The sequence below is a fragment of the Hemitrygon akajei genome, chromosome 14 (assembly GCF_048418815.1).
Source record: "Hemitrygon akajei chromosome 14, sHemAka1.3, whole genome shotgun sequence".
In the NCBI taxonomy this organism is placed as follows: Eukaryota; Metazoa; Chordata; class Chondrichthyes; order Myliobatiformes; family Dasyatidae; genus Hemitrygon; species Hemitrygon akajei.
Genome location: NC_133137.1, coordinates 82856176 through 82872854, shown reverse-complemented (window position 1 = coordinate 82872854; position 16679 = coordinate 82856176). Strand labels below are relative to the sequence as shown.

The window sequence follows — 16679 nt, the reverse complement described above, 5'->3', positions numbered from 1 at the left end:
GTCATGGACATTCCTTATTAAGTACTGATGAACTCATCTGAAAAGTAAATACATCATTATAAAAGAATGGAAATACAGTAAAAACAGAAAATGCTAGAAATGCTCAGCAGGTCAGGTAGCATCTGTGGAGGTGGAGAGAGAAACATTTAATGTTTCATGCCTGAAACCCTTAATTAGAATTGAGCAAAAGGCCCAAAGGTATCAGACGTGGAATGATAACAGTGTCTCCTCCTGTAGATGCTGCCTGACCTGCAGTGTTTCTTCAGCATCTTCTGCTTTTACTTTAGATTCTCAGCATCTGAAGTTTTACTGATTTTCAGAAAAGAGTAAAAATAAATCATCTGAAAAAAATTGTAGAGTTTTAAAGCAACTTACACTTGAGTGTCAGTGAAGACGCTGCCTTCCCCTCCTGTTGTGCTGCCTTCACTGTCTACATTGTAGCCACTTCCAGTACTGCTAACAGATGAGGCAGTGGAAATGGAAGACTCGGTGGGTCTGTGATTAGTAGACTTTGCTACACAGAGATCAAAATAATGTTTTAATTGACTGATCAGAAGCAAATGTTTTTACTGCTTTTGGCTAGACACAAAGTTTATCACTTTCTATTTCTAACAAGTCTGAAAATTCTCTAAATTATTGGCAGCAACATTTTCATGAGCAGAACAAAGACGACTGATTTATAATGCAAATGCTTATGTTGAATCTGATGATGCTCCATTATATTTGCTAACAAAGTTTCATATCTACTTCCAATAGAAAGGCCTTCCCTGTGAATCCCTAAATACAATCTTAAAACAATATTATACCATTCTTAAGTTCAGTTTCAATATATCAGTCACAGTGACATATCATATGAGAAAATTCCCATTGCTATTAACAGTTAAACATTATTGTATAAAAGTAGAAATAATGTTATCAAAAGCTCATTTCACTAATCCAGGAGCGTGTTCCTTTTCACTTTGGATAATTATGTACAGAGGCAATTAAGTTAGTTAGTACAATTGATATTAGTTAGAGCAGTAGCCATTGCTTGTCATGTAGCACAGAAACAGTCCCTACTGTTTCGTGTCCTTCAAAGTTAGTGCCATTCGTTCATGTTTGGCCTCTTCCCTTTAAACACTTCCTAACTACAGACCCATCCAATTGTCTTTTGAATATTGTTATTGACCCGTCTCAAATACGTCCTCTGGCAGCTCATTCTATACACGAGTTATCCTCTCTGTAAAAATGTTGCTCCTCAAGGTTATATTAAATCTTTACAATCTCACTTTAAACCAGTGCCCTCAGGTTCTTGATTTCCCAACAGTGGAAAGATTCTAAAAAGGTCTTTCTTCTTTCAAAATAGACATTTTTAAATTTTTTAGCTGATTTTTTTTCTATTTTATTATTCAGTACTGTGGTAAATATAAAGCTACTTTCTGTAATTTCATCCAAATGTGTATAGCTTCATCCATACGTATGTAGATGTTTGTTTTTGACACCTTGATAAAAATATAGCAGTTTCTGTTACTGATGGACGATGGAAGTTATTAAAATATATATTATATTAATGACGCCTGTCGTAGACGTAAGATATCGAGACCAATACATAGCTAAGGTCTATGGCACTTCCTAAATTAACTCAAACTGCACCTTCATTGGTTTCCAGCAAAGTTGTCAAAGGTGCAAAGAGCACATCAGAAAACAAAACATTTTGCAGTGCTTTTATTTAAGCAACTACAGTATTTAAAACAATAACTAGTGAGTTTCAAAGTGAAGTCACTGTCTTGAATTGCATTGAAAGAGAAAGAGAAAAATCACTGACCATATTTAAATCGGATCCTGACTCTTCTCTTGCTAATGAAATTAGGACTGACACATTCCAGACTTCCATTCACATCACCATGACTGGTGAAGACAAGCATTTTGTATGTTTTCTTTACTATCCCCTTCTACTTGTGTTGGCATTTTGAGAGATGTGGATTTGCAACCCAGGATCCCTCTGTACATCAATGTTACTAAGGGGTCCTGCCATATCCTGTACACTTTCCTTTTATATTTGACCTCATAAATTAAAACATTTAACACATGTCTGAATTAAACTCCATCTGCCTTACAACATAGAACACTGAATATACAGTAGAACACTACAGCATTGTACAAGCACTTCAGCCCATGATGTTGTGCCAACCTTTTAACCTACCCTAAGGTCAATCTAATCCTTCCTTTCTACATACCCCTCTATTTTTCTATCATCCATGTGCCTATCTAAGAGTTTCTTAAATGTCCCCAGTCTATCTGCCTTTACCAACACCTCTGGCAGGCTGTTCCATGCACCCACTACTTTTTGTGTAAAAATTTTGTGCTTCTGATATCACCCCGTATTTTCCTCCAATCACCTTAAAATGATGCCCCCTGGTAGCAGCCATTTCCACCCTTGGAAAAAATCTCTGGCTGTCCACTCTACCTATTCCTCTTACCATCTTGTATACTTCTATCAAGTCACAACTCATCTGTCTTCACTCCAAAGCGAATAGCCCTGACTCGCTCAGCATATCTTCATAACTCATGCCCTCCAATCCATGCAGTATCCTGGTACATCTCTTCTGCACCCTCTCTGAAGCTTCAACATCCTTCCCGTAATAGGGTAACCAGAAATGAACAAGTGTGGTCTAACCAGAGTTTACAGAGCAGCAACATTACCTCACAGCTCTTGAACTCAATCCCATTACTAATGAAGGATTAGCACACCCTACACCTTCTTAACAACCCTATCAACTTGTGCAGGAATTTGGTGGGATCTATTGATGTGGACCCCAACATCCCTCTGTTCCTCCAAACTGAGAAGAATCCTGCCATTAACTGTGTATTCTGTCTTTAAGATTCAACCTTCCAAAGTGAATCACATCACATTTTTCTGGGTTGAACTCCATCTGATACTTTTCACCTCAGCTCTGCATCTTGTGAATGTCCCACTGCAATCTACAACAACCCTTCACACTATCCACAGCTCCACAAACCTTTGTGTCATTTGCAAACTTACTAACCCACCCTTCCCCATCCACATCCTTTATATAAATCACAAAGAGTAGGGTCCCAGAAAAGATCCCTGCAGAACACCACTGGTCACTGACCTCTGGGCAGAATATCTCCATGGACTACCACCCTCTGCCTTCTATGGGCAGTTCTGTATCCACACAGCCAAGTCTCCCTGGATTCCATGCCTTATGAATGAGCTTACCATGGGGGAATCTTAGGAAACACCTTACAAAATCCATTTACACCACATCCACTGCTCGACTTTCATCAATGTGCTTTGTCACATTCTCAAAGAATATATGATGACAGAAATATAGTATTAATGGTAAGACTCTTGGCAGTGTGGAGGATCAGAGGGATCTTGGGGTCCAAGTCCATAAGACATTCAAAGCTGCTGCACCAGTTGACTGTGTGGTTAAGAAAACAAATGGTGCATTGGCCTTCATCAATCATGGGATTGAGTTTAGGAGCCAAGAGGTAATGTTGCAGCTATATAGGACCCTGGTCAGACCCCGCTTGGAGAACTGTGCTCATTTCTGGTCGCCTCACTACAGGAAGGATGTGGAAATCATAGAAAGGATGCAGAGGAGATTTACAAGGATGTTGCCTGGATTGAGGAGCATGCCTTATGAGAATAGGTTGAGTGAATTAGGCCTTTTTTCCTTGGAGCGACAGAGGATGAGAGGTGACCTGATAGAGGTATAAGATGATGAAAGGCATTGATTGTGTGGATAGTCAGAGGTTTTATCCCAGGGCTGAAGTGGCTAGTATGAGAGGGCACAGTTTTAGGGTGCTTGGAAGTAGGTACAGAGGAGATACCAGGGGTAAGTTTTTTATGCAGAGAGTGGTGAGTGCGTGGAATGGGCTGCTGATGATGGTGGTGGAGGCGAAATCATAGGGTCTTTTAAGAGACTCCTGGACAGGTACATGGAGCTCAGAAAATAGAGGGCTATGGGTAACCCTAGGTAATTTCTAAGATAAGGACATGTTTGGCATAGCTTTGTGGGCCAAAGGGCCTGTATTGTGCGGTAGGTTTTCTATGTTTCTATGTTCTAATTCAATCAGGCTCATGAGGAATTACCTGACCCTCATAAAACCCATGCTGACAATCTTTAACTAGATCATGCTTCTCCAAATAATCGTAAATCCTGTCTCTAAGAATCTTTGCTAATAATTTGCCCACCACTGAATTAAGACTCACTGGTCCGTAATTCCCAGGGTTATCCCTATTTCCTTTCTTTCCTTTTCTGTCTACACTTCCAGTTGGTATATCCTTCTGAATTCTTTGACTATCTTCCTCACTATCCACTGCTCTGCCATTTTTTGTGTCATCTGCAAATTTAGTTATCAACCTACCAAAGTTTTTATCTAATTGATTTATGTCTATCGCACACAAGAGAGACCCCAGCACTGATTCGCATGGAGGGCACTGAGGAGAGCGGTAGAACAAAGCGATCTGGGAATACAGGTTCATAATTTATTGAAAGTGGCATCACAGGTTGATAGGGTCGTAAAGAAAGCTTTTGGCAGATTGCCCTTCATAAATCAAAGTACCAAGTACAGGAGATGAGATGTTTTGTTGAATTTGTAAAAGACATTGGTGAGGCCTAATTTGGAGTATTGTATGCAGTTTCGGTCACCTATTTATAGGAAAGATATAAGGTTAAAAGAGTCCAGAGAAAATTTACAAATATGTTGCTAGGTCTGAAGGACCTGAGTTATATGAAAAGATTGAATAGTTTAGGAATTTATTCCTTGGAACATAGAAGATTGAGGTGAGATTTGATGGAGGTATACAAAATTATGAAGGATATAGATAGGATAAATGGAAGATGACTTTTTCCACTGAGGTTAGGTGGGACTACAACCAGAGGCTAAAGGTGAAAAGTGAGAAGTTGAAGGGGAACATGTGGGGAAACTTCTTCACTCGGGGGTTGGTAGAGTGTGGAATGACCTCCCAGTACAAGTGGTGCATGCCAGATCGATTTCAATGTTTAAGAGAAGTTTGGATAGGTATACGGATGGTAGGGGTATGGAGGGCTGTGGTCCCAGGGCAGGTCGATAGGAGTAGGCAGTTTAAATGGTTTTGGCATGGAGTAGATGGCCCAAAAGGCCTGTTTCTGTGCTGTACTTTTCTATGACTCTAACATCACTGGCCACAGACCTTCAAACCGAATATCACAACTCTACAACTATCTTGTGTCTTCTATGGTGAAACAATTTTTGAATCCAATCTAGCAAGTCTTCATAGATCCCTCTGGAGCATTAGAGGCTGACAGATGTAGATACAATTATAAGAGGTGGAGATAAGGTAGATAGTCTGACTCTTTTTCCCAGGGTGCAATTGTCAAACACAGGAGGGCACAGCTTTAACATGAGAGGGGGAGTGTTTTAAAGAGATTAATGAGACAATTTTTTTTCAGTATGCAGTCAAAGGAAATGGTGGAAGTGGTATGATTGCAACTTCAAGGAGATACTTAGACAAGCACATGAACAGACAAGGAAAGAATACAAATTTCTATAGATGCACAGTGGAAATTATCCTGGCTACATCATGACCGGGCATGGAAAAACCAGCGGCCAGGAATGAAAAGTGGTGGATGCAGCCCTGTTCTTCACAGGCAAAGCCCTCCCCACCTTTGAGTACATCTACCTGAAGTGCCGCCACAAGAAAACAGCATCCGTTATCAAAGGCTCCACATTTCAGGCCATGCCCTCTTCTCACAACTACCATCAGGCAGGAGGTAGAGGAACCTTATGAGCCACTCTACCAGGTTCAGGACCAGGACCAGGACTCTACAACCAACAGGCTCCTGAACTGGTATGGATAGCTTCACTCACCACCATTCTGAACAGATTCTATGATCTACTGATTCACTTCCAAGAACTCTTTATGACTCACTTATATTTGCACAGTGTGTCTTCTGTTGCAAAATGTTTGTTTGTCAATCTCTGCTGTTATGGATACTTCTTTATAAAATACTGTTCTATTTTCCTTTTCCTGTAAATGCCTGCAAGAAAATGAATCTCAAGGTGGTATATTTTAGCATATATGCACTTTGATAATAAGTTTACTTTGAACTTTGAAGAAATGGAGAGATGTAAGCAATGGAATTGGAATTGGTTTATTATAGTCACAAGTACTGATACAGTGAAAAGCTTGTCTTGCATACTCTTCATACAGATCAGATCTTTAAACAGAACACTGGGACAGAACGATGTAAAACAATAACAATACAGAATAAAGTGTAACAGTTACAGAGATCTGTAACAGCTCTCTGTTAATTGTCTCATAAATCTCCTTTAAACACCCACCCTCTCATGTTAAAACTGTGCTTTCCAGTATCTGTACAATGCAGATAAAGAATAAAGTGCAAGATTATAACAAGGTACATTGTACTAGAGAAGCATTCAATAGTCTGATGACATTGGGGCAGAAGCTGTTCTTGAGTCTGGTGGTACGTGCTTTCAGGCTTTTGTATTTCTACCCAAGGGAGGGGGAGAAGAGGGAATGTCCAGGATGGGTGGGGTCTTTGATTATGCTGGCTACTGAGGCAGTGAGAAGTATAGACAGAGTCAATGGAGGGGAGGCTGGTTTCCATGATGTGCTGAGCTGTGTCCACAACTCTGTATAGTTGCCATACCAAGCTGTGATGCACCCAGTTCTATGGTACATCAATAAAAATTGCTCACGGTCAAGTAGGATATGCCACATTTTTTTAACCTCCTATTGTATCTGCCTCTGCCAAGCAACCCCATATTTTCCATGTAAAAAACTCTTGCCCTGCACATCTCCTTTGAACTTAACTGCTCTCACTTTAAATCCATGCCCTCCAGTGTCAGACAACTTGACCTTGGGAAAAGGTACCAGCCAACTATTCTACTTACACCTCTTACAATTTTATAAACTTCTATCCAGTGTCTCCTCAGCCTCCACTGCTTCAAAGAAAGCGACCTTAGTTTGTCCAACCCCTCCTTATTACACCTACCCTCTAATCTGGGCAGCATACTCCACAATCTTCTATAACAGGGCATCCAGAATTGAATGCTATACTCCAGATAAATTCCAAAATCAAATAAACCCATTTCTAGACAAATGTATTTCTAAATTTTTTTTCAACCGTTTTGATTTTACAGAATCTTAAAAATGCCTTGAAATGTTTAGATAGATAGATAGATAGATAGATAGATACTTTATTCATCCCCATGGGGAAATTCAACTTTTTTCCAATGTCCCATACACTTGTTGTAGCAAAACTAATTACATACAATACTTAACTGAGTAAAAAATATGATATGCATCTAAATCACTATCTCAAAAAGCATTAATAATAGCTTTTAAAAAGTTCTTAAGTCCTGGCGGTTGAATTGTAAAGCCTAATGGCATTGGGGAGTATTGACCTCTTCATCCTGTCTGAGGAGCATTGCATCGATAGTAACCTGTCGCTGAAACTGCTTCTCTGTCTCTGGATGGTGCTATGTAGAGGATGTTCAGAGTTATCCATAATTGACCGTAGCCTACTCAGCGCCCTTCGCTCAGCTACCGATGTTAAACTCTCCAGTACTTTGCCCACGACAGAGCCCGCCTTCCTTACCAGCTTATTAAGACGTGAGGCGTCCCTCTTCTTAATGCTTCCTCCCCAACACGCCACCACAAAGAAGAGGGCGCTCTCCACAACTGACCTATAGAACATCTTCAGCATCTCACTACAGACATTGAATGACGCCAACCTTCTTAGGAAGTACAGTCGACTCTGTGCCTTCCTGCACAAGGCATCTGTGTTGGCAGTCCAGTCTAGCTTCTCGTCTAACTGTACTCCCAGATACTTGTAGGTCTTAACCTGCTCCACACATTCTCCATTAATGATCACTGGCTCCATATGAGGCCTAGATCTCCTAAAGTCCACCACCATCTCCTTGGTCTTGGTGATATTGAGACGTTTATTGCTGTAGTCTAATTTTCTTGACTATCAATGTTTTGTTACCAGGTTTGGATATGGCCCAAGTGCGGAGTGAGAGACAGTGAAGCAGGTCGATAGCTTACAAACTTTAATGCGAAGTACTACCCTGGTTTGTCCTCCTAAAGTGCAACACCTCACACTTAACTGCATTAAATACCATCTGCCATTTATCCAGCTGGTCCAGATTCCACTGCAAGCTTTGATAGTCCTTCTTGCTGTCCACTATGCTCTTTGTCATCTGAACACTTGCTGATTCAGTTTACCGCATTATCATCCAGAACGCTGATCACAAATTGTCACAGACCTCCAGTCACAGAGGCAACCGTCTGTCACACCCTGGAGATGGACCACTGTCCTTGATATCAAGGCAGAGGTTGATTAAGTGTGGTGGGTAGGATCCCTGGGAAGCATGCAATGAAAGGCACCAAAAGGACATCTCTAATAGTTGGAGTCATACTTGAGCAACTGAAAGGAAATAAAACTGCAGATGTTAGAATCCAAAACAAAAACAGATATGCCAACATAATATTTTCTTCCATCCCCATCCACCACTTCCCATCCTGCAGAACCTTCCCAAGAAACCAGACAAGATACAAAACTTGTCCTCTGACTCTTCCCTCTCCACCATCCAGGGATGTAAGCAATAATTTTAGACAAAGCAACAAATCACTTGTAATTCTTCGAAATTAATGTATTTGCTTACTACTGAAACAGGAACACAGGGGTACCATTTCCCTGTCCCTACACTTAGCTCTGGAGCATCTGGACAGTAAAGGCAGCTACTGTAGGCTGTTGTTCATTTATTGATTACTTCTCCACTTTCAATACTATAATTTCAAGCAATCTCATCTTCATACACCTAAGCCTGGGACTCATCACTACCCTTTGCACTTGATCCCTAACTTCCTGATGAACAGACCATAATCAATAAGGAAAGGTAGCAACACCTCTGTCACAATTATTCTAAACAGTGGTGCACCAAAATGTGGTGTCCTCACCACCCTACTCTACTCCCTATATTATGAGTGGCAAATCTTTTCAAGACTGTGTGCCCAAATTGGTGATGGCCTTCTAAAAATTCTCTCACATGCCATAGTAATTCTGAGCTGAGGTTACCATTGATTAATGAGTTAGTAAAAGTAATTATGGACTTCAGGATATAGCATGAGTTCTGTCGCTTATTTACCTGTATTCATCACTTTACTACTAATAGGAGACAGATTGAAATAAATGCATCTATTTTAGAACAACCAGTTCAAAAATTATTAATATTAATCTTTTAAAAATACAATAGAAAAATAATACCATTTCTAAATAATATTGTTATTGTATATAAGAAATGAGAATGTGAAATTATAAGCTTTGGTGTATCTTTTCTAAGCATTTTATATCTTGTTATTATTAGTGGGATTTGAAGAATCAGGGGTGGCATTGCATGATGAGTACCTACAATATTTTTGCATATGTCATCTTGGGCACACATGGCATCGATTCACCACCCCTGCTCTGTATTCTCATGACTGAATGGCCAGATTCTGCTCAAACTCCACATACAACTTTGAGATGACAGCATTGTAGTGGGCCAAATCTCAAACACCGATGTTTAGGAGTACCGAAAGGGGACAGGGAGCCAAGTAACGCGACATCATGACAACAAACTTTCAATCAAAGTCTACAAAGGAGCTAGTTATTGATTTCAAGAAGGGGGACAGTGTACTCACTCCTGTTTGTATCTCGGTGCTGTGGTTGAGAAGGTCAAAAGCTTCAAGTTTCTAGGAGTGAACATCTTAGTTCCAGAGCCAAGAACGTTCTTGCTAATGTTCTTCCGTTCTCTAATTTATCCCTCTTTAATTTACTTGTATCATTTTTTTGCTAATTTCTAAAAATGGTTTCCAATCTCCAGATCTACCATTGGTCTTTGTAGTTTTATATGCTCATCAAAAAAACCCAACTAGAAATGTTGGAAATCTGAAATAAAAACAGGAACTCTCAGTAGAACAAACAGCTTCACTGGAAAGAGAAACATTTTAGACCTGAGACCCCTCATCACTCTCCTTGGTTCCGAACAGGCTTCCAACTTCTTTGTGTAGAAAAGGCACAGGTTTAAGGTGAGAGGGGAAGGACTTAAAAGGGATCTGAGGGGCAATTATTTTTACACAGAGGGAGGGAGGTGGGTATATGGAACAAGCTGCCAAAAGAAGTGTTTCAGGCAGATACAATAACAACATTTAAAAGGCATTTGTATAGATTCATGGATAGGAAAGGTTTAGAGCAGGTGGGCCAAATGCAGGGAACCCTAGCTTAGATAGGCACCTTGGTTAGCGTGGATGAGCTGGACTGAGGGGACAGTTTTCAAGCTATGCTACTTTGTGACTAATTAGTATGTCACACTACAATTATACAAAATGTTGATTATGTTGCATTTGTGTGCAGTTCTGTTCTCGATGCTGTGGGAAAGATGAGTTCAAGCTTGAGAAGGTGAAGAAACGATTATTTATAATTTGCTATTTATTTAGTGATACTGCACCTCTTTTGCACCCCCTCCAAAGCCTTGACATCCAAATGTGGCCTAAGTAGAGTTATATAGAGCTGCAACATAACTTCCTGACTTCTGAACTCAGTGCTTAGACTAATAAAAGCAAGCATGCAAAATGCCTTCATAGCCACTTTATCAACCTGTGAAGCCACTTTCTATGAACTTGGAGCACAAGTATCTTACCCTGAAAGGTTTACTTTTTCTTTACTTTTGATCTACCAAGGCACAATACTTCATATTTGACCAGATTAATTTCCATCTGCCATTTCTCTACCCATGTCTGCAACTGATCTATATCCTGCTGTATTCTTTGGCAGTCTTCTACACTATCCACACCACTTATATACAAACATCACAAATAGCAGAGATCCTAGTACAGATCCCTGCAGAACACCACTGATCACAGAACTCCAGCTGGAAAAGTTCCTTCAACCACTCTTTCTAGTTTTCCATGGACAAACCAGATCTGAATCCAAACAACCACAATTCCCCATGTTCAAGACAGGAGATAGGTTTATAGAAACTATGTGATGTGTAAGTTTTTCTCACAGTGTATCTGATACCTGCAATCAGCTGCCAGAGGAGGTGGTAGAGACAGGAACAGTAACAACACATAAGAGACATCTGTACAGGTGTTTGACTGAGGAGGCACAGAGGGAATGCTATAAAAATGAAAAATGATCAAAACCATCAGCATCGGGTAGTTGACCTGCCTGCAAGCACGTGGGGGACCAAGATCCTTGCAGGCAGGTTTGCTTGAGGTGTTGGGGAGAGGTTAAGATAGCTTGTCAAGTGGATGGGAACTGGAGCGATAGGGGAGAGGATGGGCAGTTGGTGTACAAGTAGTGAGACTGTGTGGAAGAACAGGCCGTTGACAGGGTAAAATTGCAGTCAGTGGGATAGGTTGAAGTGCATGCTTAAAAAGAGAGGGCATACAATATAAGATAGAAAAACTTAGTACAAAGCTAGAGGATCGGGAATCTTTTAAAAACCAACAGAAGGCAAATAAAGAAGAAATAAGGAGAGAAAAGATAAAATATGAATATAAACAGGCCAACAATATAAAAGAGGTTATCAATGATTTTTTAAAATCAAATATATAAAGAGAAAAGGAGAGGCAAGAGTGGTTATTGGCCTGCTGGAAAATGACTGTGGAGAGGTAGTAATGGAAGAACCAAGAAATGCAGATAAATTTAATAAGTATTTTGCAATTATCTTCACCATAGAAGATACCAACAGTATGCTAAAAAGTTAACAGTGTCAGGAGGCAGAAGTGAGTGCATGTTGCAAGGACGAGGCTGAGGATGAGGATGAACCCAAGTGCAGGACACAGGCACAGAGGCAGAGTCATGAGGTGTTAGCACCGTCACAAATGGGGAACCGGTATCCAGGAGAGTCTTTACACAGAGACAAGGTTTACGTAGAGCATCCAGGAAATGATGTGGAGCATAGAACTTACTATCCTAAGGAAACACAGTTTGCTCATACTAGAGTCAACCAATGAACTGGCACAGCATGGCTGTGACACCTTAGTTTTATCCTATGTTTGCTAATAGGAACCAGGTGTGTGGTAATTAATGGGAATAGCAATCATAGGGAACAGGAATTAATTAATTAATTCAGCCAACAGGAATTAAAGCACAATCAATGAGATAATGGCAAGATGGGGAACTGCCAGTTGGGACAATGATAGTGCAGTTGCTATTACAAAGGAGATGATGCTTGGGAAGCTGAAAGATTTGAAGATAGGTAAGTCACATGGATCAGATGGACCACACCCCAGGATTCTGAAAGACGTGGCTGAAGAGATTGTGGAAGCTTTGCTAGTGATTGTTCAAGTATCACTAGATTTATGAAGTGGTTCCAGAGGACTGGAAAATTGCAAATGTCACTTCACTCTTTAAGAGGGAAGAAGACAAAAGACAGGAAATTATAGGCCAGTTAGCCTGACTTCAGTGGTTGGGAAGATGTTGCAGTCCATTAGTAAGGATGAGGTGTCGGGGTACTTGGAGGCATATAATAAAATAGGCCAAAGTTAGCATGGTTTCCTTAAGTGGTTTTCCACAGAGATTGTGATGCACCATCAATAACTCTCTCTGGGACGTGAAGGCGAGATATCGGCTTTTATTGTCTGGAAGAAAGAACAAGCAGTAGTTGACCACCATACTACATCCTGGAGACTGAGGGCCGGGCTCAGGCCTCAATCGCCTTTATACCGGGGTCTGTGGGAGGAGCCACAGGAGCAGTCAGCAGGGGGCGTGACAAGACAGGTATATGTAGTTCACCACATTCACCCCCCCTTTGTTTTAAAAGAGAGTCCCCATGGGGCGAAGTTTCTTACAAGTATATTTACAGGTTAAGTCTATCAGGTGGTCGAATCTGTCGCTGCGATCTATGTAGCACCGGCTGTGATTGCACAGGTGCCGGTGGTGATTGCACCGGAGACGGTGGTTGTGCTGGTTCCAGCCTAACTGGAGGTGTCAGCCCACTAGGCGTCAGTGATCCCTCATGCGTGTGCGAGGCGCCTGGTATATGCGCGTACGAGACGCCCGGTATAGGAGTGTCGTGAGGAGTCTGTGTAGGGCTTGGAGTGCGCGGTGTCACCTCGGGTACAGGGTTCATAGTTACCATGGAGTGTTCGGGGTAGTGGTCTGCTGCTCCTGCGGGCGCCAGGTCGCGGACGGAGACCGTGTCCTCCCGCCCATCAGGTAAGACCACGTAAGCATACTGGGGGTTCGCATGTAGAAGGTGAACCCTCTCGACCAGCGGGGAGTATTTATTGCTCCTCACATGTTTCTGGAGCAGCACTGGCCCTGGGGACGTCAGCCAAGCTGGTAGGGTGGTCCCAGTGGCAGACTTCCTGGGAAAAGAGAATAGGCGCTCATGAGGGGTGGCATTGGTGGACGTACATAACAGGGAGCGGATAGAGTGGAGTGCCTCAGGGAGGACCTCCTGCCATTGAGAGACCGGCAACCCTTTTGACTTAAGGGCTAAAAGTGTGGCCTTCCACACTGTGGCATTCTCCCTCTCCACCTGTCCATTTCCCCGGGGATTATAACTCGTGGTCCGACTAGTAGCAATGCCCCTAGCCAGCAGGTACTGGCGCAGCTCGTCACTCATCCCTCTATCACTGTGGATATAGCAGGGATATCCGAACAGAGTGAAGAGCTGGCGCAGGGCTTTTATGATGGACGTGGCAGTGGTGTCGGGGCAGGGGATGGCAAAGGGGAACCGCGAGTACTCGTTGATAATGTTGAGAAAGTAGACATTGCGGTCGGTGGAGGGAAGGGGGCCCTTAAAGTCAACACTCAGTTGCTCAAAGGGGCAGGTGGCCTTGATAAGTTGCACCTTTTCAGGACGGTAGAAGTGCGGTTTGCACTCAGCGCAGACTTGGCAGTCCCTGGTCATCGTCCTGATGTCCTTAAGGGAGTACGGCAGGTTCCGGGCTTTCACAAAATGGTAAAATCGGGTGACCCCCAGATGGCAAAGATGTGCATGGAGGGCGTATAGCTGGTCGAGCTGTGTGCTGGCACATGCTCCCTGGGATAGGGCATCAGGGGGCTCATTGAGCCTGTCAGGCAACCTTCCAGGATATCATAGTTGTAGGTGGAGAGTTCTATTCTCCACCGCAAAATTTTATCATTTTTGATTTTGCCCCGCTGTTGGTTGCTGAACATGAACGCAACTGAGCGCTGGTCGGTCAGCAAGGTGAACCTTTTGCCGGCAAGATAGTGCCTAATAGCTTCCACTATGGCCTGGGCTTCTTTCTCCACCGCGGAGTGCCAAATTTCAGAGCCTTGAAGGGTACGAGAAAAGAATGCTACTGGCCTGCCTGCCTGATTGAGGGTAGCAGCAAGCGCGAAATCGGAGGAGTCACTCTCTACTTGGAAGGGAATGGTCTCGTCCACCGCATGCATTGTTGCTTTGGCAATGTCCCCTTTAATGCAGCTGAAGGCCGCGCAGGCCTCGGCAGAGAGGGGAAAAGTGGTAGACTTGACCAGGGGGCGGGCCTTGTCTGCGTAATGGGGGACCCATTGGGCATAATAGGAAAAGAAGCCCAGGCACCGTCTGAGGGCTTTGAGAGTGGTGGGAAGAGGGAGTTCTAACAGGGGGTGCATACAGTCGGGATCAGGGCCAATGACCCCGTTTTCCACGACATACCCAAGGATAGCGAGTTGGGTGGTTCCGAACACACACTTGTCCCTATTATAAGTAAGGTTCAGGGCTTTGGCCACTTGGAAAAATCGTTGGAGGTTGGCGTTGTGATCCGGCCAGTCATGACCACAGATGGTGATGTTATCCAGATAGGGAAATGTGGCCTTCAGTTGGCACTGGTCCACCATCCGGTCCATTTCCCTCTGGAAGACCGAGACACCATTTGTGACACCGAATGGGACGCGCAGGAAGTGATAGAGCCTGCCGCCTGCCCCGAAGGCGGTGTAGGGGCGGTCCTCTGGGCGGATGGGGAGCTGGTGATAAGCGGATTTCAGATCTACTGTCGAGTACACCTTGTACTGAGCTATCTGGTTGAACATATCCACGATGCGGGGTAGGGGGTACGCGTCAAGCTGCGTGAACCTATTGATGGTTTGACTATAGTCCACGACCATCCTATTTTTCTGCCCGGTCCGAACAACAACCACCTGGGCCCTCCGAGGGCTTGTGCTTGGCTCAATGATCCCCTCCCTGAGCAGCTGCTGCACCTCTGACTGAATGAAGGCCCTGTCCCCCGCGCTGTACCTCCTGCTTTTAGTTACCACAGGTTTACAGTCGGGGGTTAGGTTGGCGAACAGCGGTGGGGGAGGGATCTTGAGGGTGGAGAGGCTGCAAGTGGTGTCAGTAGCGCAGCTGTCGGCATGGTACTGGGTGGGATGTGTGGGTCGGTGTGTGTGTGTGGTCAGTAGCGGGGTATATGACGAAGTCCCACAAAACTGAGGATTCCTGACAGTGAGTGGTGGGAGGGGCCCGTCATATGCCATAGTCACACTTTCGAGTTGGCTCTGGAAGTCCAGTCCCAATAGCACAGGCGCGCACAGTTGAGGCATGACCAGTAGCGCAAAGTTCCGATATTCTGTGCCCTGCACCACCAATGTCGCTACACAACCGTCCCGGATGTCTGTGGAATGCGACCCAGAAGCCAAGGTGATCCTGTGACTTACCGGCCGTGTCACGAGTCCGCAGCATTGCACTGTGTCCGGGTCAATAAAACTCTCAGTGCTGCCCATGTCAAACAGGCAGCTAGTCCTGTGCCCCTCCACCAGGATGTCCATCATTGACCTTGCAAGCTGGTGTGGGGCGCTTTGGTTGAGGGTTACGGAAGCCAGAGTTGAACTGCCGTCTTGGTTCCCGGTAAGCATCGGTGGGTAGGGGGCGGGGCATGTTGGCGCCGACAAAGATGGCCGCCCCCATCCGGGCATGCAAGATGGCGGCCCCCATGCCTCTCATGAGGCGGGCAGGCAAGATGGCATTCTTTCCGGATGTAAAATGCTTTCCATGTTTTAAAACTTCCAGTCAATAAAATTGATGCACCATCAATAACTCTCTCTGAGACGTGAAGGCGAGATATCGGCTTTTATTGACTGGAAGAAAGAACAAGCAGTAGTTGACCACCATACTACATCCTGGAGACTGAGGGCCAGGTTCAGGCCTCAATCGCCTTTATACCGGGGTCTGTGGGAGGAGCCACAGGAGCAGTCAGCAGGGGGCATGTCCAGACAGGTATATGTAGTTCACCACAGGTTGGTGTTGAGACTGCTTCTTTTCGTGGTATATGTCAACAATTTGGATGATAGAATTGATGGCTTGCGAGTGATAGGTGGAGATGCAGATGATGTTGAGTAAGCAGGGAGTTTGCAGAATGACTTTGAAAGATTAGAACAATAGGCAAGTGGCTGATGCATTTCAGTAGAAGGAATAAAAGTGTAGACTATTTTCTAAACGGGGAACAAATTCAGCAATCAATGGTGCAAAGGGACTTGGGGGTCCTTGTGCAGGATTCCTTAATGGTTAATTTGCAGGTTGAGTTGGTGGTAAAGAATAGTCATGCAATGACAGCATTCATTTTGAAAGGACTAGAATATAAAAGCAAGAACGTAATGCTAAGACTTCATAAGGTATTGGTCAGACCATACTTGGGAGTATTGTGAGCAGTTTTGGCTTCCTTA

General features: G+C 43.5%; 1 protein-coding gene across 2 annotated transcripts in view; it reads right to left on the bottom strand.

Annotated features, from left to right (window-relative positions):
• Positions 1–16679, bottom strand: part of pcloa (piccolo presynaptic cytomatrix protein a) — a 437698-nt gene that overhangs the window by 41490 nt on the left and 379529 nt on the right. For both annotated transcript variants that reach the window (XM_073066476.1, XM_073066477.1), the window contains one exon: positions 376–514. In XM_073066476.1, the coding sequence (XP_072922577.1) occupies positions 376–514 (139 nt within the window). The remainder of the gene's footprint in view (positions 1–375; positions 515–16679) is intronic.